The 24,917-nt window shown below is 33.9% G+C and overlaps 5 protein-coding genes across 6 annotated transcripts; 3 read left to right on the forward strand and 2 right to left on the reverse strand.

Moving 5' to 3' along the window:
- Positions 1–4,945: 4,945 nt before the first annotated feature.
- Positions 4,946–5,670, reverse strand: LOC105174043 (auxin-induced protein X15). The gene has a single exon (XM_011096007.3). The coding sequence runs from the start codon at positions 5,489–5,491 to the stop codon at positions 5,117–5,119; it is 375 nt and encodes a 124-aa protein (XP_011094309.3). The 5' UTR covers positions 5,492–5,670; the 3' UTR covers positions 4,946–5,116.
- A 3,694-nt stretch (positions 5,671–9,364) lies between these two features.
- On the forward strand, positions 9,365–11,617 carry LOC105174044 (putative small nuclear ribonucleoprotein G). The gene is made up of 4 exons (XM_011096008.3): positions 9,365–9,504; positions 9,620–9,642; positions 11,035–11,156; positions 11,255–11,617. Exons 1-4 carry the CDS (start codon positions 9,470–9,472, stop codon positions 11,315–11,317), a joined length of 243 nt encoding a protein of 80 aa, XP_011094310.1. The 5' UTR covers positions 9,365–9,469; the 3' UTR covers positions 11,318–11,617.
- Positions 11,618–13,707: 2,090 nt separating this feature from the next.
- Positions 13,708–17,586, forward strand: LOC105174045 (rho GTPase-activating protein 1). The gene is made up of 5 exons (XM_011096009.3): positions 13,708–14,465; positions 15,736–15,856; positions 15,943–16,062; positions 16,255–16,485; positions 16,608–17,586. Exons 1-5 carry the CDS (start codon positions 14,050–14,052, stop codon positions 17,226–17,228), a joined length of 1,509 nt encoding a protein of 502 aa, XP_011094311.1. The 5' UTR covers positions 13,708–14,049; the 3' UTR covers positions 17,229–17,586.
- Positions 17,587–18,799: 1,213 nt separating this feature from the next.
- LOC105174046 (4'-phosphopantetheinyl transferase superfamily) lies at positions 18,800–21,730 on the forward strand. Of its 2 annotated transcripts, XM_011096011.3 has the most exons (8): positions 18,800–19,139; positions 19,244–19,419; positions 19,827–19,894; positions 19,990–20,091; positions 20,220–20,375; positions 20,531–20,650; positions 21,027–21,156; positions 21,225–21,730. In XM_011096011.3, the coding sequence occupies exons 1-8, from the start codon at positions 19,063–19,065 to the stop codon at positions 21,329–21,331; spliced, it is 936 nt and encodes a 311-aa protein (XP_011094313.1). In that variant the 5' UTR covers positions 18,800–19,062; the 3' UTR covers positions 21,332–21,730. The 2 variants fall into 2 exon arrangements, 1 of the variants encoding a protein (XP_011094313.1); XR_002287991.2 differs by lacking the exon at positions 21,225–21,730 and having other exon boundaries at positions 20,531–20,846; positions 21,027–21,158.
- Positions 21,731–22,172: 442 nt separating this feature from the next.
- LOC105174047 (Pentatricopeptide repeat (PPR) superfamily protein) lies at positions 22,173–24,254 on the reverse strand. Its single transcript, XM_011096012.3, has one exon. It carries the CDS (start codon positions 24,111–24,113, stop codon positions 22,209–22,211), a length of 1,905 nt encoding a protein of 634 aa, XP_011094314.1. The 5' UTR covers positions 24,114–24,254; the 3' UTR covers positions 22,173–22,208.
- Between the last annotated feature and the right edge of the window lie 663 nt (positions 24,255–24,917).

The raw sequence follows: 24,917 nt of genomic DNA on the forward strand, positions 1-24,917 counted from the left end.
TGCAGGCAAGTCGCTGTGGGGCTTCCTCATAATACTTATCACACCATTTTGGTTATGGGCAACTTGATTTTTCGGAGTTTATTGCTGGTCCTCGTAATGAGAAAGACTGTCTGAAAAAGTGGAAAATGCAAACTGCGCTCTTTGACTGCATTCATCTTTCATTTTTAAAATTAAATTATACAATAGGTATTTGCGGACGCTTTTAAAATGTGTTTTTTTAATTTTTGTCTCTCAAAAAGTATTTTTAAGTGTTTGGAATGCTAATTTCGAAACGACTAAAAAAAGTGTTTTTAGGCCAAAAGTTAGAAGCACCTTAGGGGGTGCTTTTAGCTGCTTTGATTTTTCTGTATATAAATCCAATTTTATTTTTTACTGTTATACCTTTATTATAATAATCTTAATTTAATTTTTTTATTTTTAATTTATTTTGAAAATTATATATATAAAGTTAATATTGGAGTTTTTAAATAATTTGAATAATTCAATAATAATTAAATTTACACTTTCCTATATTTAGTATTTTAAAATTTGTACATTTATTTGCTATATCGTCTAAATATATTATTTCGTTCACAGAGCATTATTATATTAAATATATACTTTTTAATATTTTTTAAAACTTAAATATGAAGTATACTAATCAAAATAAAGTTTATTATTTTTTGTGAAAATAGTATATTTTTAATAGGGGCAAAATGATCTTTAATCAATTAAGTTTATTTTCGAAGTTATTTTTCTCCAAACACTATCCAATTTAAACTTTATCTGTTTTTCACTTATTTTACAAACAATACTCACTTTTAATTATATTATAATTTTTAATTTTCTCTACAAAAATCACTTTTCTAAAAGTACAATTTTTTACAAAAACACCGCCGACGAACTATAACTAGTCATACTAAATATCTTGCCATGCTCGAGATGTTTCTATTTGCTTGTATCTTTTCTCCATATGTCCATTACACGTGATAAATGTGGATTTACTTTATTGTGGTCCACGTTATTAATTGTTATAAATAGATAAAATCATCACCTTTTTTTTTAAATATGATTAAATTATTATTTTTTAATAAAAAAATATATTGATATTGATGTCTAAAAAATATATACTGTCCAAAAAAGAATACAACTAAGAAAAGGTTTAACAGAGGCTCATGGTTACACATGCCTTAAGGAGGAAGGACTCTAGTCCTAATTCTCTAGAGAGGTTCATTAGAAAAGAAGAATCGGTATAAAAGGTTTGAAGGTTTACCCTAAAAGAGAGGTTGACATGACAACCACTTAGACGCCACTATATCTGGCTAGCTGGGGGAAGGGCCATATAACCATTGAGGGGTCCCAAGGATTTAGGTGAATCCGCTGTAACCATCCTCTAGGAATCTAATAAATATATCTTGCAAGAGGGATTATCCGCATAAAGGATAAAATCCCTGCAGCTAAAACACCGAGAATTCCTCCAAATATGCGGAAGTCATTCGATCGGGAATGGATGCTATAAAAACAAGCCTCTAACCTTAGATAAGGGTAACACAATTTTCGCAACACTCACACTCACAACACATTAATATTTTCAACATTGTTACACTACCTCCCGTATTACATCTTGTATTTATTTTATTCAATTTCTATCTTTCGTAATTACTTACTGATTTGAGTGTGGAAGTGCTAATATATACATATTTTTTTGTTTTTGTTTTGAAATTTGTGAAATATCAGGTTTGAAAATCTCAATCCAAACAAGCACAAATTTTATTCACATCAAATATATTCTTTAACAATGTTCAAACCACAAGTAGTAATAAAATAAAATAAAAAAATCACAATAGATTCACATATATAGTGTGACTTGAACCAATAACATCGTATTGTTTCTAGAACCTCGACTCCGAGACACGGGCACTATGTTTAGTTTTATGATTGGGCATTTATCGAAACAAAATAAAACACACTCCATCTTTATATTTTTTTATTTTTTACACTTTATTTGTGTATTTTTTTTTCAACTTTTTATATATAATATATATATGTGCTTATATATATGATATAAAAGAGACATAATTTGACAATAATAATATTTTTTGTCTCCCAAAAATACAATATTAGACATAAAATATTTATATATATACATATTTGTATATAAAAGAGATATGATTTGACAATTAACAGTAATTTTCTCTCCCAAATCTCAACACCAAACCTACACCACTTATTTTAAAATATTTTAAATTACCTCAAAATACAAATTTACATGTATATCTCTATTTTCAACACATAATTATTTATCTCTATTTTTTTTCTCTATCTTCAAAATACCAAAATAAAATACTTAAGATACAAATCCAAACACTAATGGGAGGTTTATGGCACTGCGGACAATGTGGAGTGTGAGGGTGAGAGGATCATGTAGTCCCTGCTCAAAGTCCAGTTTAGTTTGTTTGTAAAATTTAGAATGGGCTTTAAGAAAACTATTAAGTGGGCGGCCCAATAAATAATTAGTACGGCAATACTAGTTTGTGCCTATAGCAAAATTCAAATAAAGAAAATAGACAAAATCGTCCATTCATGTTATATTTATGATGATACGTCTCCAAGAGTAAATTACAATGGTCTTCTATGAAATTTGGCATAATTACAAATATTTTTTTATTATTTAAATAATTATCAATACCTCCTGATTTTAACGACTATCTAACAATTAGCCTAGTCAGTTATGTTTCCATTCATTTTTATGGTAAATTAATCAAAATGTTTATGTAGATTAAAAATTATAATTTTATTTATTTATCAAAATTTTTAATTTTTCTTATAGACTAAATGATATTTTTATAATTTTAAAAAAAATTCATCCATTTCGTTTGATTTTTTTATAATTTTTATATTTTTTTTAAATAAGAAAATATAGTAAGGTCAACGTTGACAATTTCATATCTCCATACAAGAATGATATAATTTCATTAAACATTAAGGGAGGTTTTGTAATATTTTAAATAACAAGGGGATATTTATCATTATGTCAAATATCACGAAAGGTTGTTGTAATTTACCCTATATTCTAATGAATAACCAACACCAATCTTGTCCCTCCTTTAAATATATAGATATAAAGATCACCTATACTCACAAATGACAATTTGTGAGATCATTGCACCAATTTATAAATATGATAATTATACTCTTAATTATTTTTACAAAAGCGTCTTGACATTATTTTAATACCATTACACAATTTTTTTTATTGTGTTGATAATACCTTAAGTTTTATACAACATATTAAAAAACATGAAAAATTACTTATTACATGCACGCAGATACAATATGCCATTATGATTAATTTTTATTGAAAAAAACGCACAAAACAATGCTACTTTTTTTTTTTTTTTAAAATTTTGAGCAGACAAAGTAAATGAAAATAGAGCATCTTATGAATTGAGACATTATCTGTTACAATAAATTTAATTTAAGTTAGAATTTTCAAATATCATATTTGAGTTTAAGGTAACTAAACTCGTCAAAATATCCAAAAATCTTTAATACTGGTTAATTAACCAGCCCCATATATACATGCATAGCTGTATATGGATCAAGATTTATGCCAGGGAATACAGCGATGTCATATATATACAAAAATTTGGGGTTTGATGTTGAATTCACTGTCTCTAATCAGGCAAGTGGAGAAGAAACTGGGACCATTTGAAAGATATACCCCCACTTCAATCATACAGCTAACACTAGTTTACAATTCTTAAAAAAGTTTGAAAAATTATCACTCAAATCAAATTTAATTGAATTAAATCAGTCGCAAAACAAGTATGATATACTTATTATGTGATAAATAATTTTTTTTTCTTAAATTGTCCATCAACCACACAATAAGTATATTACATTTATCATGTAATTGATTCAATTTCAATGAAACCTAACCGATTTGAATTAAAATTTCTCGTAGAAGTCCATGTGAGCGAATGTGGTCCAAACCCAAAGTTGGAGGCACAACACACACACACACGTGATTTTCAACTTTCGAAAATTAAGTTGACATTGAGACAACTGCTTAATTAGTTTATGCACTACTCAACAGATGTCATGTCTACAAGAAAGTAGAAACATCAAATATCAAACAAGGCTGCCGCCAATGCACTATTAGTTCCTTTCTGGTGTTTTCCCGGAATGCCCAAAATTAAAGTTGCAGGCGTTTTGTCAACCTGCGAGCTGTCTGTTTGGAAAAAGCATTCTTGGTCCGATTGAAACTTCTTTCATGCATATATATATGCTTGTTATTTAGGTGGAGTGGATTCGTCCAACGTTATACTTTGGAATGATTTAGGTGTTTGATTTAGGGTTTAAACATTGAAAACGCCAAAAAGGGATAGATTTGTTCATTTGGAACTGAAAAAAATAGTATAATACGATAAGGATTCACGTTTGATATTATTGACTTGATTGATTCAAACGCTGAAAATCTCAATTGTTGATGCTAAAAATCATCTAAGACTAGGATGATCAAATGGGATGATCTTCTTATAATTGGTATGATTATTAATTATACCCTTATTCTTTCTATAAATGTTTTATTATTTTTTTCTTCAAATTTTTAGAACTAACCGAAACTTTTTATTCAAATCAGGTTTAGGTGAATCAAATCACTTATAAGACAAATATATCATACTTGTTATTTGATTGGTCACTTTCTCTGAACTATACAACAAATATATTACAGCTGTGGTGTGATTAATTAGTTTATATAATTCAGAAAAGTAATCAATCAAATAATAAATGTATTATACTTGCTGTGATTGATTTGGTTTAATTTGGATAAGAAATTTTCATGTTGCCTCGGGCATGCAACAATATTCACCACCAAGAGATGTAATTAATTACAGAATTTGATAATACTGTATGGCATTATTCTTTAATCTTCATCAAGTCTCAACTCTGCAAAAATTAATGCACTAAAATTGTGTATTTTCTTCTGAAATTACTGTTTTATGACGATCTGGAACTCTTACAAAACTTCATTCTGTCATGAAGAACTAATTAATGTACATTCACAAAGTCCTAGACGTTAATTCTAAGAGACGATCAATGATGGATCGACAATCGTCCCATAATCACTTGGCTAAAGAAACTCATCCACCATGTCCCCAAAATCAAAACCCCCATTGCAGCATTCTACCGCGCTAATCACTTCCAAGAACGCATGGACGCTGCATGGCACAGCCAGGCCATTCCTCTGCTCGAACCCGAACTCGTCGTACGCCTTGTCCAACATAATCTTGAACAAAGGGTGAGAAAGGTAGCTCATCGGGACGACAAATCTCTGCCGCTTCTCTCCCACGTACACAGGGAATGTCCCGGTAGGCGTCTTGGGGGAGGAGCAGCCGTCGTTGTCGCGGGACATGGGCTTGTAACATGGCCGCCCACCGGTGGCACCGCCCATGAACTTAACCTTCCTGGCTAGTTTCTTCATGGGACCTAGTTTTTTTCCTAGCATGTTACGGATGTTGAGGAAATTTAGCTTCTTTTGGTTGGAGGAGAAGAAATGGAACAGTTTGTGGAGGGAAACTGTGGGGTGGGGTTGGTTTTATGTAGTGTGGTGGGGAGGGAAATGTTTGCAAAGGTGGTCGTGTCTTTTGACCTTTTGGACAGCAAGAAAATGGAGTGGAGAGAGGCATGATTGTGGGGAGTTTTGTTCTTGTCAAGTGGTTTTTCTGCATTGAAATATTTGACTTATCAACTGATCAGATTGGATAATGTAGCATGTACTAATTAAGGTGGCCTTAGTTCTTGCCTTTGAACAGTAAATCCTCTTTGGGTTTGTAGTTGACCCTGTGGTTTTGTTAGGATCTTTTTGTCTTGTTATGATAACGAAGCTAGTAATAAATTCAACTAAAAATTATATTTTCGATCAGTAAAATTAGAATAATTTTATACGATTAATTACATTTACATTTCCTGATTTATGATTTGTTTAATAAACTATTCATATTTTTTAAATAATTTCACATACACCCAACGAAAACATCAACATCATTTACACAAATCATACTCCTGATTTTTGGAAAATCATACATGCACCTTCCAAAAGCATTACCATCATTATATAAGAAGGAGTGAGGTAGTTTATATAAACAGACCATAAACCAATGGTGCAAATATAATTATCTTTTTATTTAATTTTGATTAGTGCCTCAACAAAATTTTGATTATTGTTTAATTCAAAATTTTGAGATATAGTAATTTTCATGATTGAAATCAGGTGAAAATTCATAATATGACCATAAGAATAGTGTAGCTTCACCTAGGTTTTTGTCATAAAAAAGAAACCAACGACTCGGTCAAAAACAGACTAAATTTAATGTGTGCAATAAAATTTAAATATCAGAGCAAAAGATCAAGAAAGAGCATAGAAAGCATTTATAGGACCAATAGTACTCCAATACTTGTTACTCCTATCCTCTTTTGAGCGAATAAAATTTAGTCAACTACCACTTCAGTTTTCAGGCAAGAGGGCAGAAACCTGCGAAGTGTACTATGAAATTTTTGCTCGAAAAAAGAGTAAGCAAAGTCGGCTACTTACACTGTTTTTGCTACTTCTACTCCCATAGAGTATTTGCAAGTTGCAACTGGCATGAAAAATCATCAGAAATAAAGAAATAATAGCAAGGAAAATGACCTACATAGGGTCAGAAATCTGTAACAGTTGACTCGGGCTGGATTATTAAATTTCATTTTCAAAATAAAATCAGACTCCAGTATTTTATATATTTCGAAAATTTATTAGAGGGCTTGGATTTTTATTCCGAATCTTATTGTATCTTATATTTTGTTCAATATATATACTTTATGTGTATAAAAATAATATCATGTATTCTATTTAAAAAAATATTTTGTCTACATAGTATGTGTATGTTAAATGAAGTAGAATTCTTGAAAATGCAATACAATTTACAACACAAAATTCAACTAGTTAGTTGAGTAATGATGGCTATGAGTAGAACTAAAAGCATGCTTGTGCATGCATGCGTAAGCGTTGAGAATTCGTTGGGTAAACTTTACATCAATTTTGCTTAACAGGAGGAAAAAAAGTTTAAAAGATTTGGTGGGACGACATAATTAGAAACTTAAATGGTCATATTCTAGTATATGGTCTTTCATAACATTTATTTTTATTATTTTTTGCCTTTTTATTCCGATATCTATATTATTATTGATGCGTTCAAAAATTATAAGAGTTTAATTGATATGAACTATGCTGAAAATTTAGCCGAAATGAATACAAATCCTAAAGGGGGATCTGCAAAAAAGGCATTAGCACTCTGATATCCAAGTTAGTATCAGGTTTACGAGAAAAATAATCATAAGGAATAAAATGTAATGAGAAATTGTGATAGAGTAAAACAATTTCGTGCGAGAAATTGCGCTAAAAGTGCAATTCGAATTCTAAAGCAAGACTAGAGAGTGGTTTTTCAGGTTTTGGAGGGTATCCTCGTAGAGGGATTGAAATGCCCCTGTTGGAGAACTACACTTGTATATACAGAGAGGGCGTCCCCCTAGGCTGGGATTCTGCACACCTCCTTTATTCTCGGAAAAAAAAGGGGCGAAATATGTGGAGATAAGGCAAGATTCGATCTTATCTTTAACTGATTAGCTCACAACAACACGTCTTTGCTTAAGGGAGGACTCCTTTCATGTGAGGATTCATATTTTGCGGCGAGTCCTTCTAAGTTTGGGAGTCCTAGGTCTTGGAGGCGCATCCCTTCTTTTGGGTTGTCCTAGTTGTTAAGGGGGTCTTCCTAGGGCTGATGTGGTCCAATATGGATACTAACCTCGAGGTTGATGAGATGCCACATGGGAGAGTGGACTGCCAAGTGTGTGGACCTTTTGGATCGAATATTTATCGGGTTTTGATCATAATCTGAGTAAGGGGATGCTTCAACCCTTCTTTTGCCAATCTATTTTTTTTATGTACGTCAATAGCCTCCCCCCACTCTAATAAGTGGAGATTTCAATACTTATTAGAGTAGAAGTCTTCAAAGGTGGGGTCTGAAAAATGAACTTTTCTTTTCTCGTTTTTTTTTTTTTGAATTCCTGTAAAAAAATATTAGTAGCTTACGCATGCCTGGAAATAAGAAGAGAGTTTACTTCGTGCCAGTATGGAGCAGGACTTTTTATGAGGGTGGCTCTGTGGAGGAGGGTTTATCGGGTGCCTTTTGTGCCTACCTTGATGTAGGACTTTATTTTTCCACAAGAGAATGTTAAATAACAATCATGTATATATTACGAATAGATCATGCACGAAGCAAAATTATTGTGCCTTCTCGGAGGAGGGTTTATGTTTTTTTTCCCCTCACAAACTTTTATAGTTTCAATAAACCCATAATTATAATTATTTTTCTCTCTTACTTTACTCCACATTTATTTCTTCTCACAATTTTTACAAGTTTCTTCTTTCTCTTCATCCCACACTATAGTTCTTTTTTATATACTCACAGAGATCGCGTACGACAATGACTAATTAGTTTAAGTATGTTGTATGTTTCTATAGGTGTATGTGCTTGCTTGACGCTTTCTTCTTTATTGCACGTAGTAGAGAATGCTATTGTCTTGAGAGGTCATAGGTTCGAATAAGTTGAAAAACCAACTCTGATCATTGTCAATTGCACTGTTGCGTGTAAAAATGAAGTGAAATAAGTACCAACATGTCAATAACGTTACTTTCATTGATACATAGACATGGTATATAATTTCTACTCCCTAGTTAATTAATATATTTCAATCTGTTTGGATTTGCAGCCTATAGATGATCCCACCAATAATATGCATTCTTATTTACACAAATCAATAAAATGTTTGCAGCCACTTAAAATAAGTGTTTATGAATTTATTATTAAAAATAAATTGGAAAACAATTTTTATTTATAACTTATACTTTTATTAAATTAGATGAATTTAAATAAAAAATTACAAGCAATGTCTGTAGCTTATTATTAATATTATAATTTTTTTTTTCCTACAAATATTCCAACTTCAAATTTTTTTAACTTTTCACTTTTATTTTTTTTACAAGACTTTTCATTTTTGTTTTTAAATATTCAAAATTTTAACTATTGCTTCACTTATAATTTTCTTTACCATTTTATTTTTACCATAAAAGTGTAAGTTATTGTAAATACTCATTTGTGGAAAATTTTGACTTTGAAAACAAATTTCATATATTACTAATGGGATAATAGGCAAATCCATCTTTTGGGATAAGCCCAATTTTCTAGTTTCCCTAATTGGGCCAAATAAAACAGCCCACAGGTAATTAAATAGAATTGCGGGATCCAGCCCATTATGGTCTAAAACATTCATATAAAAATTTCAGCCCAAAAGTTTTCCACGTCTTTTGCCTTCAATTTCTAATTCTAGGGTTTTGAAGCGCGATAAACCCAGAAATCGCTTTTCACGCTCTCTCTAGGATTTCGCCATGAGCAGATCGGGACAGCCTCCGGATCTCAAGAAGTAAGCTTTTGCAGCTAATTGTTGAATTTTGTTCGTTACCTATTTTTGCATTTTATTTATGCTTAGTAAAAGCTTTGATTTTTTTTTTTTTGACTTTTTGGTTATCTAATGGCAGGTACATGGACAAGAAGCTACAGAGTGAGTCCTCCGTTTTCATTTTTGTTTGTTTTCTTGAAAATCATGTTTTGGTGTGGGCTACTGGTGCTGCCATTTAGAAATGTTTTATTTCCAATTTTGTGGCTTTTATGTAATGCACAATATGGCTTACCAATTTAGGATTTTGGTGAAGTTTGGTATGGCTGGTGATATGGTAAAGTTGATGATAAGTTTTTACTGAAAAATAGCTCATATTTGGTGATGAATTTGATTGTGTGTGCTATTGGCATTTAATTCTATTTGCTGTTTGCTCCCGTTGATTGTACAATATAGTTTTGGACCCTTGAACATGAATGCTCAAAAGTGCCTAATTTTCAGATAGTATACTATATTGCAAGAACCTATATGTAAACTTTATGTTAGCAATTTGAAACATGGATTTGTGCGATGTTTTAGATTGATGAAGGTTCTACAACTTGCTTAGTTTGGAGGAACTGTGGAGGGGAGCGTGACAGAGAAACTGAAACTTCTGATTTTGACTGATTTTTGTTTTTTGTTTATAAAAAGTGAAATTGTTTGTTACTAATCATTTCGAAGCCAGATAGACTTGCCTACAATCATTCTCATGTGTATTTTCCTACCGAACTGTTATATATAGGAAGTAGTTAAAATTCTAGTTATTTTATTTTTTGTCTAGAGGTTCTGGGTGCTCTTGTTCAAAAGCTATAGTTTTTATGTTTTCATTCTATGATTTAGTTCTGTGGTATAAGTTTGCTCAATGACATGCTCATTTTTAAGAAACAATATTGGTATTAGTTCTTTAATAAATTAGGGGTGTGAGAGTCAGACACTGTCACTTTATTGGAGTATTATTTAGCTGCAGCCTACATTTTGAATGCTAGCATCAGAGCTTGTTGCTATACTATCTTGAAGTGTTAAAATTGCAATGTAGATAGATGTATGCCAAATAGGTCCTCAATACATTGGGTATATGGTTAAATCTAGAAAAGTATCGACGTATAACCCCATAATCAAATATATGAGAGTTTAACGTGTTATGTTTTTGTATCACATAATATTTTTTTTTGTGGGTATTGACACGTCTAATAGGCATGCCAAAATTGTTGGACATGTGTGTCTAGTTTTCTTTCTTTCTTCAATCTTGGACTACCATGTCATTTCAAGTCCACGGATGCAGCTCCTTTAGAAAACTCCACGAATGACAGGCTTTGATTGTCAGAATATGCAGTTTGTAGCAAAAATACTTTTGCATCTTGAACATTACACCATTTTTATTGATCTTGAATGCTATCTAAAAATTTCATTGTACGGTGTCATGAGTTATGCTGTTGAGTGCTATTTTTGTGTTTCGGTTATCATTTATTTTTTTCCACTTATGGTTGTTGATATTTATTTTGTGATACTGTATTTCAGTAAAGCTTAATGCCAACCGTATGGTGGTTGGAACCCTTCGCGGTTTTGATCAATTCATGAACCTTGTGGTTGACAACACTGTTGAAGTGAATGGAAACGAGAAAACTGACATAGGCATGGTGGTGAGTCTCATTCAGCTCCTTGTTGTTGCATGAACTTCAATTTTCATCAGCATGTGATTGTCAAACTCAGCAACTGTTTACGCTTGCTTCTATTGCAGGTCATTAGGGGAAACAGTGTGGTGACAGTTGAAGCCCTCGAGCCAGTTAATAGAGCACAATAGTTGTACATTTTTAAGCACGGGTCCAATCTTGGATGCCGAAGTTGTAGTAATTTCAACATTATGCTACTCATTTCTGTTGGCACGTCTCGAAAATGATAAGGTTGCTTGCTAGATCAATTGTATCCAACGGTATGATTTGGAATGTAACTTGGAGGCTGTGGGGCCCTTATTGCCAAAATGTCCTGAAAAAATCTTTTCCATTGGAATCAGGACAAAGGGTGTATTATATAATTGCACATTTGCTTGCTGTTTGTACACCAGTATGCCATTGCCATATGATGAGAAATTCCTATTTATGTATTCCTTGTCATCTCCAGGTTTATGCTGTTAATTTCCGTCCTCTTCAATGAAATGGTGGCAAGTCATAACAGAAAAAAGTGAGACTCGAGATGAAATGGAGAATTATAATGAAGTTTTGGTTAAAAGTTTAATATTTTGGGTTGTGGTCTTGCTTAAAGATATTAAGGGGAAAGGATAAAGTAAAGGAGGGAAGAGTTTATGAGAAGACCATGCCATACCCATACGGGATGATGGATTTAAGCTTAGGTTTTAACGAAAGATTTGGATAAACAATTTCAATTGATTTTGTATCAAAAGAATTTGAAATCCGTGGATACTTAATGAAATATAATTAAAATTAGGGTTAAAATATTTGAAATAGTTAGGGTTATACAACTCACAGGAAGGGTTTACGTAGGTGGTATTTAAATTTGAAACAATTGGAGTGGAAATGGAAGTGGATACATTACCCAATTCCAACTGACAAGGGTCAAACTCGGTCAAAGCTTAGAAACTACAAATACGGAGCCGCTCCTCCTTTTTTGTTCCTTGCAAACCGCAAGCACAGACCCAAATCAACTTTTCACTTTTTGCTTCTCTCTCTCTCTCCTTAACAGAATCCGTCGCCATTGGAATTGGAGCAAAGGCCAAAATAAACACGCCTTTTTCTCCATTTCTTTTCAATTTATATATATAGAAAACTCCTTTTTATTTTTAATATCAACAAAATTGGAATATTAATTGGGCCTCAATCCTCAACAATATATTATTCTATTTCATCTTGGTCGGAAGACGCTCCAATTGACATGTAAAGGAAATTTATGTAAAGTGGGGAGTGTTGTGTCTCTTCGTCTTTGTGTCTCCCAATTCAATCCACCCAAAATAAATGTCTTAATTGGGAATGAGTGCACCACAAATAAAGTTAAAAAAACACCCAACTCTACATAACCTTTAATGTACTCAGAACGGATTTTCAGTTCATTTATTGGCAATGCATTATAATTAATTGCCACCTAATCTGATCATGTTTGTCATTACATCATCCAAATAAATTATATTTTTGTATAAATCCCAAATAAAATTTGAGTTTTCTAATCAAATTTTTATATTGATGTCGCAATTGAGCTTTAACGAGCATACTATTATTTGAGTGAGTGTAGTAAATAATTTTCATGTAGCTATTAACATCTTAATAAATTAAAATCGACAACCATTCTCCAAAAAAAAAAAAAAAGAAAAGTTGCAATTTGGCAATAGTACTTTAAAGTTTAAACATTAGAGTATGGTATGGAAGTTGGGATGGATGTTGTTTTCTTGGTTTCTACCTCTCCCAAATTGACAGCCGTACAATATATGTCCAAAAGCTTTCCAGATCAAAATGCAGTTATTACAATATGGTGGAGGTAGTTGTGTAATAAAAGAAGAGCTTAATACTAAACATTCTTAATTGATTATTAAGATACATATAGCCGTACATTAATAACTGACTCTAGAATGCCACCAAGCTATGACTTGCAATAAAATGAATAGATATGTAGGAGTAGAGGTACCATAAATAAGCTCCTCTCTCACCTTTCACTCCCTTTTTTCACCACGAGCCCCATGAGTAAGAAAAGTTAAATAAGGAGAGGGGTACATTGAATTAGTTAATTTGGATAATTAGTTTGAAAGATGTGATTTTTGTTGATGCATGTAAAAGATATAATAAATACAACCGTACAATTATTCTCATATTTAGAAACCATATATATCTATATACATATGTATATAGAATGTTCGAGTTTGTTATATAATTGTTTACTCTCAAATTCTCGTATGCTGATTTGAGCGTTCGATAGAGACGGAGAGGTATGTGTAACTATGTTTGTTCGTATTGTGAATTGATTTGGAAAAGGAAAATTAATTCAGAAATAAACTCAAATAAGAAAGATGACTAAAAAATCTTGTAAATAATTTTTGGCCACATCTCAGGATTGTGAATTTGTTGTACATGGGATGTACTGTTTGTGGATAGAGTGAAACCATGCACAAAATCCCAGCTTGCAAACAGTAAACAAACGTTGTCGTATCAAACAAAGTACAGAGAGAGCATGGGGGGTTGGAAGAAAAAGGTTGTAAGTATAAGAATGAATATGAATATGATGATGTATAAGTCTCACCTTCCGGAGAACCTTTACTTGAATCCAACTCTACTCAACAAAAATCCCTAACAATCTCATCTCATCCCCAAACCTCCCATTTTGTTCTTCTCTTCTTCTCCTCAGCATTAATCCACCACCAACCCCATCATTAACTAAAATACGCTAAAATCAAGAAAACCCACCAAACTCTTGCTATTCTATTCATTCCCTCCAAATCAATATCAATATCAATATCAAACACCCCATAAAAATCCAATCTTGAAACACACACAACACGCATTCTCATTTTAAAGGGGGTGGAGGTGGGAGGAAATGACAGACATTCTGCATTCCCCACCTCAGCTGTCTTCACCATCAAGCTCCATTTCATGTATAACACCCACGAGCAATGATGGGCTGCCCCAACAGACTTTTCTCGACCATGACTCCCTTATTACCAGTAATCTTGCAGCTAATTTGTGCAGGAGAAGTTGCGGTGCTGGGCAGATAAGAGAAGGGGTGGAAGGGAATCAGCTGTCTGTTTTGGCAGTTTTGGTGGCCATCTTGAGGAAATCTTTGGTGGGTTGCACAAGTGTAAGTGGGGTTGGGGTTGAAGAGCAGCTGATGGAAATTGGGTGGCCTACGAATGTAAGGCATGTTGCTCATGTCACTTTTGATAGGTTTAATGGGTTTCTTGGACTCCCTGTTGAGTTTGAACCTGAAGTTCCCAGGAGGCCTCCTAGTGCCAGGTCAGTTTTCTCCACCCCCAGAACCTTTTGCATCTTTTGTCTGTCATTCTTTCTCAGTGTTTTCTTTCTTGAAACTTATACTGGAGTTCAGTTTTTGTGATAGATTGGCGGAAATTTTGGGTCCTAATAAGTTTCTTTTTTTGGTAAAGTTTTGGCAAGTCTATTACTGGGAAATAGCCATATCTGCTGCATCACAGTGTAATGATAAGTGCTTTTGCTTTCTTTTGTCTTCTATATGGAGCATGCTATATTTGGTGATTTTGAGAATTTGTAAGTATAGAAGCGTTTAGACGCTTTACTTTCTTTGGAGGAAGTTCCAAACCATGTCATACTTAATTCTTAAGGGAGTATCTTCAAAGTTCAAACGTGTGGTTATGTGCAAAGTAAAGGTAATATAGAACTTTATAGAAATATTTGATCTATATTAAAGTTGTTATTCCTGCAATTTGGTGAAGGATGCTGTAATCTTGCTTGATAATATCATTAATGTCACTTATCCATTTCAATCGGAACAAGCAGAATTTTTTTTTTTTTTTGTAAATTTTATGTTTTAGAACCATCAGAGATGAGTAAAGTGAAGAAGCAAATAACTTGCCTATAATGTAAGGAAACTGGAGCGTTTCTCAAATTTGTTATGTTTCATGAGAAACTACGGTGGCACCTCATGTCCGCCAACAAACTTTTGTGATTCTATTTTTGTGCAGTATAATCAATGATAAATAAAAAAGAAAAGAAGAAAAACTTCCACGATGATTTGTATTTAAGAAGAGTCAATACTGAAAATGAAAAGATGATTTACTTGAAAGTCGATATAAAGTTATACATTCGATTCATTTTTTTCGGCATCACATGTCCATGAATCTCCAATCACATTCGCTTGGCTTTCCTTATTGAAGTGAAATACAAATTGTAACATAAAAATCCAACAGAAGATCCAGACTCATTTCACATCCTGTTCTATCACAAAACCGTCAACTAGTTTAAGAAGATTGTCATTACTTAAGCTTTGACTTTCATGTCTTGAGAAGATCATCACATATTTTATGCTTTGATAGAGGTCCATATTTAATGCTGTGCTGGAACAGATACCGTTAAAATGTGCTTTCCATGCTAATTCTTATCCTTTAGCACCTTTGCAGCCCAAATAACCTGGTTGTAAATTTCAAGTTTATGGTCTTACAGTTGGAAAATTCATAGCCAGCAAATTCTTGCCGTTACTTCTAAGTTGATCCACAATGTATTGACTTCAATATTTTCTCCTTTTGCATAGTACGAGAGTATTTGGAGTCTCGACAGAGTCCATGCAGCTTTCTTTTGACTCCAGAGGTAATTGCGTGCCTACTATACTGCTTATGATGCAAAGACGCTTGTACTCACAAGGAGGCCTGCAGGTAACGCGATGTACAGAAAATATTTGATGACATATTATACTGTTTAAATTAATAAGTGAATCAACTTTCCTTCCTCCCATCTGCAGTCAGAAGGAATCTTCAGAATCAATCCAGAGAATGGGCAGGAAGAGTATGTCAGGGAACAACTAAATAATGGACTGATTCCAGATAACATCGATGTTCATTGTTTAGCTGGTCTAATTAAGGTACTTTTCCACCTTATCATACTTCAAAAAATATCATCACTACGGGTGAAAATGTGAAAATTTTCAATATTTGCATCGAGGCATACAAACCATTTCATTCCAACTCACTAGTTCTTTTTTAGTTGTATGAAAAAAGAATGCTAGCTTAATCCTCCTACTTAGTACATAATTCTACATATTGGTTCTTCATAGGCCTGGTTTAGAGAACTACCGAGAGGGGTATTGGATTCTCTGTCACCAGATCAGGTGATGCAGGCGCAATCAGAAGATGAGTGCACTCAGCTTGTGAGGCTCCTTCCACCAACAGAAGCAGCACTGCTAGATTGGGCAATTAATCTTATGGCTGATGTTGCCCAGTTCGAGCATCTGAACAAGATGAACGCACGTAATGTTGCCATGGTCTTTGCTCCAAATATGACTCAGGTGAGCAGAAATACCGGAATTTCTTAACCATAGAATCCATAATTACTTGAAAGTAACAAGTGCTGGGCCTTTTCCTGTGCTTTTGGTTTTGGTTCAAGTACTGATAATTTGGCTTGCGGCAGATGTCGGATCCTCTGACCGCATTGATGTATGCCGTCCAAGTAATGAATTTTCTCAAGACTTTGATTGTCAAAACCTTGAGAGAAAGAGAGGATTCTGCATTTGAAGCTGGTCCGCTGTTGCAGTTAGAGCCTTCCAATGAAGATGGGCATCACAGTCTAGTGAGATCGTTAAATCTTGAGGCCGATGACGTAAGTGAGGATGAACAAGTCAAAATAGTGAAAGAACCAAAGCCAAATGACAGTATTAACTATAGTTCTTCTCAGGCTGAGCCTAAAACTGACAACAAAACTCATGACTTTCTAAGTTCCACCGAGAATATCTTACCTGATGCAAAGGAACACGCGGCTGATAATGGCTCTGTTGATATTCCAAATTGTCGTGGGACAACAAAGGATGGACTTGAGGGCGGGAACACTTCCATGGGCAGTGGGAGAACTCAATCAAGAATCCGGAGGACGAAATCCGGCCAGCCAAGCAACTCAAATAGTGTCAAGAAAGGATCAAAAAGGCATACCCCTCGAGCAGTCGTTCATGCAAATGAGACCGCAGAAAAGAACAAGGAAATAAGCATTATTAGCCGTGTAAATTCACATACAGAACGAGCGGAGGCCTGGAGGTGAAGGTCATGAAACCATAAGCTTTGCTGGACGAGCGGCGAGTATCGTTCTTATTTCCAGCTAACAGAAACCATCATTTGCATTCTAATTTTCATTTGGGTCTGTGTTTCATTCAACTATATATTATATTGAATTCTTGGATTTGGAGTTATTACAAGTTTGTCAGTCTCATGCTTAGACCCCTTCTGTAGCTTGCACTGGCAGATTCTGTGTATCCTTTACCTGTCATGGTAATGAACATCTGATCTCTGTGTAAAGAATCTGTAGTAGCTTTGGAATACTTTGGACTGTGAATGTAATTTAATTTCATTTTTGTTGAACTTATTAATTGGAAGTCTGAATGAGGAGTATTATTTTATAATGAATTTTAGTGTGGATTAAGTTCAATAAATTAAAATTAAAGCTAAATTATCTTCACGTCCCCTGAAATTAAATGTAATAACACAAATACCCCTATTCTTTACAAAATTGCAAAACACTTTTTGATATTATAATTATAATTACAAGAACATTTTTTATTAGGGACCAAATTTTACAAATACATGCCATAGGTTAAATTATATTGACACCTTACATTACAGGAGAATTGCTAATGTCTCATGAGAAATCATTACAAGAAGTCAGCAACCAATAAGCATTATTAGTCCCCGATATTTGATTTCAATTTTAAAATAATTCATGTCTTTTTAAATCATTTCAAATTAGTCCCTCCAATAAATAATTTTCCCATATTATCCCTATAAAATTTTTCTTTTTTTTTACAAAAAGTCATTGTAGTACTTCACTTTCCACTTTTTATTGCAATTTGGTCCTTCATACATTAACTTAGAAAATAATAATTGTTTTAATTAAAAGAATTTATCATTGGACAGTTATTCGGTTGTTCGTGCACATTTAACTTTAAATTTTAGGAATTAATCATTTTAAAAATATATACGTTAATTTAAAAATAAAATAATTAAAATTTGTGTTAAAGAAGAAAAAGACAAATAAAAGCTGAGAAGAAAGAAAAATTAAAATTAAATAAATAATTTAAAAATAATGGAAAAAAAATTGAAGAAAAAAAAATGATGATCTTCAAAATAAAAGATCGCCCGAATAAATAGGGGTTTTATATACCCCATTTTTCAATATTTTAGTTGACATATTTATTCTTTTATTTGTGTTCTAATTTTAAAAGTTTTTGTTTAAATACTTTTGCTCTATTTTATTCAAACTTTTTTGTCCAATTTATTTGTTCAAATATTTTTTAATTTTAAAAATTCAATAAATTCATTAAATTCAAAATAATTATATTAATATATCATTAATAAAGTTATAATTCGAATAATTACCCAACAATAAAGTATTTCAATTAAAATGATTATATTTTTTTAAGTTTAAAATAGAAGGACCAAATTGTAATCATAAATAAAAAGTAAATAACAAATAAAAATATGTAAAAAATTATTGAAGGGACTAATTTGAAATGGGGTAAAAAGATAGGGACTATTTTAAAATTTAAATTAAAAGTCAGGGACTAAAATGAATTTTACCCGTAATTTGTATGTAATGAACGGAATATTAAAAAACGTCAATGAACAAAACGAAGTACAGAGGCTGAAAGCGTTTACTCAGAAATTTTTTCTTTCTCAAACCTCTGCTCGTCGTTCATTGATTCCCCCGCCGCCAATTGTCGGATGCCAAAACGTCGAGCGAGACCGACGCTCTATCCGCTTCGTCCCCTAATCTCGAACACCTTCACTAAAGTTCTTTGATCTCTGCAATTCTGCCTTTTCCTTGTTGAGTTATATGCAGCCCTTTTCCCCTTTCTTCAAATGCGCATAGGGTTTCAAGAATGAAGTTGCATTGCTTTCAGAGAGCATTCTTCCATTCTTCACCTTCTTTAATCCCAGTTCAACTCCCTGCTCCAATGTAAATCCTCTTCTTTTTTGCCTGTGAATTCTTTCCTATGTTTGCATTGATTGTAAGCACTTGGCATTTTCTTATTTTTTATTTGTTTTTTGGTTTTCTTTTAGGGAGACTCATCTATGGTATATGAAACCCAGTGAAGTGAAGAGTGAATCTTTGTTAAAGGAATATTTGGATATTCTGTCGCCATGTGAGAGGAAGAACGTGTTGCAAATGGGGGGAGAGGAGCTGAGGAAGAGTGCTTTGCTAGCACGCGCCTTGGTTCGCACTACGATTGCCAGATGTATGTCATAATTCTTTCTTGAGTAATTGTGGATGTGTTTTTGGTTGTTGAAGCGCTTTTTACTTTTTTTTTTTTTTTTGTGAATATATGTGAGTATGTGATGGAACTGAAACTATTATCTTTATGTTTAGTTTTCAGAGTGTGACTGTGTGTGTGTTCCTCGACCATAGAGTTTAAATCCTGATTCATGCAAATAAGTTTATTGCTACCTCGATGCACTACTTGAAACAATAAATTCTGAGTGATCGGAGAGGTTAAGAGAGGAAGGAGCTGAATGTAATAAATGGGTTTCTATGCAGCACGTGCTGATATTTGAAATATTTTGCAGTAGTTGAAAAATACAATTTTGTGGTGAAATGATATGAATATTTGAAATTTGGCACTCATGACCATATTGGTTTTGGTAGATCAGATAAACTCAGAAATTACACCCAGATCATTGAAGTTCCGGAAAAACATACACGGGAAGCCTGAGGTCAAGTTTGATTTACTCTGTATTACCTTTGGTGGCCTTGGTTTTCCAGTATCAACGTCGCGAACCTTTCCATTTGACATTTGGGCTGTTGGCAGGTGGAATGGCAATATAGTGATGATTGGCATCCGCCTTCACTGCATTTCAACATCTCACACACTTCTTCTTTGGTAGCCTGTGGAGTGACCGTCAATTCTCAAGTTAGTTATTGTTCTTTTTGTTGTGATTTTACAACAGTGGTGGTCACTTGCTTAAAGGATCATTCTTTTCCCTAACCTGCTGCTATTTAATCAACTGAGACGCATGTGTTGTTTCATTTCAAGTGTAGATCGGTATTGATGTGGAAGAAAAGCATCGGAGTATTAAACACAATGTCTTATCTTTTGCTCGACGTTATTTCTCTGAACATGAAGTTCAATTCTTAGCTGCCATTTCTGACCCACAAGTTCAGCGAATGGAGTTTATCAAATTATGGACACTCAAGGTCTTTACTCATCAATTAAATTATTTGAGCTTCCTTTTTTCTTAAATTTTGGACGTATATAAATGGCCGAATTCATGAAAAAATCCATCTTGAAGGAGCTACGTAAAAGACCCTTCTTTACATTAAGGTTTTCCACTAAAAGTTATAATTTTCAGGAGGCATATGTCAAAGCATTAGGAAAGGGGTTTTCTGGTGCACCTTTCAAAACATTTACCATTCGCTCTAAGAGCGTTCCAGAAGAAGGCTTCAATAAATTGGAAGGTTCAAGTCTCAAGGTACCTCAGGCGATTTCTTACTGGATTTTGAACAGAGAAGGTTTTCTGTAATTTTGATCTGTGCCGAAAAGTTCATGTAAAAGAAATATGAAAGGAAGATGGCAACAATTTCTGAAGAAATCACATTATAGTTATGTGTTACCAATGTGGTGTTATGTCCTGAATTCTACTTCTGTGTGCAAAATGTCTTTTTCTTGTAAGTACAATTCTCCTCGTATGGTAGAAAATAATCTGCTTTTGACCTCTGTTTTACTCTATACATTTTGTTTATTGTTTCTAAAAGTTGCAAGTGACATGCTTTTCTCCCCTACCTGGGCCTTATTGAATTGTTTAGAATTCATTATTTTGTGTTATGATATGTCAATACTGCTCTCAGGCATCTGAAATAGTTGTCGATTCTTTTGACAACCCCACTGTCCTTACAAGCAATTGGCAGTTTTTGCTCTTAGAGTTGGCTAATTCACATTATGCTGCAATTTGCACAGAGAAGCATGGTGCCTCTGAAGGTACGACTTCTTGATATGATTTTAGAAAGTAGAAAGGCTGGCGTTTGATGCAATTATCTTTTTTGTAGGTGACAGAAATGTCCCTGTAAAGTTGACGGTGTGGAAGACAATTCCGTTTTTAGAGGATGAATGCGTCTCTGGAACAGATGCAGTTAAAACAATATGTGGTTTGTAATGAGTCTGGACTTGCGAAAGTATCAGTTGTATCCCAGCTTCAAGTGCAGGAGAATACAGTTTCCACCTGAGATACCATTTACCAAATGCATTTTTTGATTACTCCAGAGGACCTCGGAATGGTGCGTCCATGCTCACTTTGTCCAGTTCCTTAGTGCAGTTCACATTAAGTTGTGTTTTAGACTCAAAACTGTATATCTTGTGCGCCTGATGAGTTCAGTTAATAGTGTGTAGAAAGATGCGACTGTGAGAAGTTCCATAAAATCTGAGAGCTTTCACTTTTTCTTTGGTTTCGGATTCAGATTTAGAATATCGTTGGTCATACTGAACCTCAACTCTTCGCCAAAGTAATTTATACTTTTTGGCAGTTGTTTGGCCTATTCATAATAGGTTTGCAGAACTGATCCTATATGCCCTTTTCAGTAAAATAAATCTGGTAACCTTGATGCCCAATTGTCAAATTTTCCTCGTTTCAGATAAAATCCAACTCAAGCCAAAATGCTTAGCTGTTAATGCTTTTGTTTTCATCCCATCTCATTTCAACAAGAAAAAATGAGATGGAATGAGATGTTTTTTTTAGTATGTGATTTGACGTGAGATAAACATATAATAATAATGATTGATGTAATGTGTAAAAGGTATGAACTATGAAATATAATATAATGATTACAGTTGACTTAATATGTTTTTTTTATAGTAATAAAATGTGTTTATGATAAATATATATATATATATATATATATATATACCCGCATAAAAAAATTATTCCACAAACACCAGGTAACTTGTTTGGACGGAGTGAGATATATATTCACAAGCAAGGGTAGTCATTACTCTGAATATTTGGAAAATAATAATATTTACCTGAGTCAAAGGTTTCACCAGTAGTCATTACAAGAACAAGACCCACCACTGAAATGGTGAAAACGGGTGGCATCTCTAACTACAAATTGACATTTTATAAATTTGCTCACTGATTTTACAAAAAAGTGACAATCTCCACATATCCTCAAGTTTTTAAAAACAAGAACTTCTGTTTTTGGGGTCGAATTTAGGAGTGCAAACGCAATTGCCAGTCTTTCACTGTGCACAGCTGTGTTACTGGTAATTTGATCCCTTCCCTGTTTGTCATTCTCTTTTTCATCACATTTTTTCGCTAAGCCTTGCAACTTCTCCAACATTGCATATATCGCTTTTGCCTGAGGATGACTTCTATCCCCAGCCATAAAGAGATGGATCCTCCCTTTCCATTCAACATAGCTATAACCTGGATCCTTTTTCAGTCCTCGTTCTCGCATCATCACCCGAATTCTCAACACACCTTCAGCATTGCCTGCTTCAGTGTAAATATTTGATAATAGCACGTAATAACCTATATTTGCGGGTTCAAGCTCAACAACCTTATCAAAAGCTAACTCCGCAAGATCCACATTCTTATGGATCTTGCAAGCACCCAAAAGGGCCCCCCATACAGGGCCATCGGGCTCAATAGGCATTGCTTCAATGAGGTTGTGAGCTTCGTCCAATCGACCTGCCCGCCCTAAAAGATCTACGACACAAGAGTAGTGTTCTGAACCAGGATTCAAGTTATATTTCCTCTGCATTGAGTGAAAATATTCCAACCCCTTCTCGGTAAGCCCAGCATGACTACATGCAGTCAGAACGCAAACAAAAACCGCTTTATCTGGCTGAATACCTGCCCCAATCATCTGATCAAAGAGCTCCACAGCAACCTCTCCATGTCCATGCATTCCATAGCCACCTAAGATTGCTGTCCATGACACCAAATTCTTCTCGGGCATAGCATCAAAAATAGCCCGGGCCCTCATCAGGTTACCGCACCTAGCATACATGCTAATTAATGAATTCTTTAAAAAGGGATTAAATCCAATTCCTAAACAATCTATCTTCTCTTCTACCTCACGACCAATTCTTTGTGCGCCAAGGTTAGCACAAGATGATAAGACACCAACAAATGTCACCTCATCAGGGCACACACCCAAGGATTGCATCTCCTGGTAAAGATCCAAAACCTCTTTACCAAGTCCATTCTGGGAGTACCCGGATATCATTGCATTCCAAGTGATCAAGCTCTTTTTAGGTATCTCATCAAACAACTTCCTTGCCGACTCAATCGACCCACAATGCACATACATTGACAAAAAGCAATTCGCAACAGCCAAAATAGTGCTTAAACCATATTTCCAAGTCAAGCAATGCAACGACATCCCCAGGTACAACTGCATCGGATCCGTGCATCCTGGAGCCAGTCCCAAAATTGTAACCTCATTAAGCGATACACCTTTACCCCTCATTTCACTAAACAAAACCAACCCATTTGACAATCTATTCTTCTGGACAAAACCAGATATCAAAGCATTGTAGCAAACCGTCAGTCTAGCCGAGTCAGGAATTTCATCGAACACATTATACGCCTTCTCAAGTAAAGAAAACCTACAGTACATCGAAATTAAGGCCGTTTGAACGAAGGGTTCAGAGTGGCAACCGGACTTGATCACGTGGCAGTGGAGCTGCACTCCGGGAAGAGGCATGGATAAGGCGGCTGAGGACTTGAGAATGAAGGGGAAGGTGAAGGCGTTCTGGGTGGCGCCAGAACGCAGCATTTGGCGGTAGAGAATCAGGGCTTGCTTGTATTGGCCTTGTTTTGAGAGATTTCTCAGTTGTGTATTCCATTTGCCGCCGCAAGCAATGGCGGCGGCGGCTTTGTTTCTCTGCAGAAGTCCCGTTGTCTTGATACATAATGGCAAGTTCTGCCTGGTCATGGAGTCAACAGAGAATAGGAGGAGTGACCATTTTTATAGCCTTCACAGATGTGTAAATGTTTCGAGTATTAACTCATCACTAATACTGACATGGATTTGGGGCGCTATGTCTCAGACCGGACTGATACTGTGAATACAACTGAAAGTTTAAACAGTCTTTTCTTTTAAAAAAAAAAAGAAAAATTGAAACTTTTTAGCTATAATGCTATATATATTATATATATATATATATATTAATAGAAAGGGTTACATAAATTTTACACCCTTAAAGTATATCACTCTCGTCAAATTTGAAATAAATATTTTATACTTAACTAATTTCTAAACATTATAGTTGAATAAACTTTTTAGATTGATTCATATATTTAACAATAGAGAGCTTAATGTGAATATATCATATTATTAATAGTCAAGAGTATTTTTATCTATTTTTATTTGATTTAAATGATTATCCAAAAACAGGGGGTAAATGAAGGTTTATTTAATTTAAGGGGGTAATCGATGATGGTAATATACTTTAGGGATGCAATATGTATTTAACCCTAACTGAAACGATCAATTATATTGTACTATGCATTAAGATATTCAACTATATTAAATAGTGCAATAATTTCATAACAAATCAAACAATAAGAATAATAAAGGGTTAAATTATAGTTAGACTACTTTTCCTTGGGAAAAAAAAAACACTTTTAATATTATAGCTATAATTCCTCCAAACTCGATTACACGTTACCAACCCCCTTTCATTAGGAATTGGATGATGGTATATGCTAATATCAAGAAAAAAAGAATATATAAATT

The sequence above is a fragment of the Sesamum indicum genome, linkage group LG11, assembly GCF_026168435.1.
Source record: "Sesamum indicum cultivar Baizhima isolate 11 linkage group LG11, ASM2616843v1, whole genome shotgun sequence".
Taxonomy (NCBI): domain Eukaryota; kingdom Viridiplantae; phylum Streptophyta; class Magnoliopsida; order Lamiales; family Pedaliaceae; genus Sesamum; species Sesamum indicum.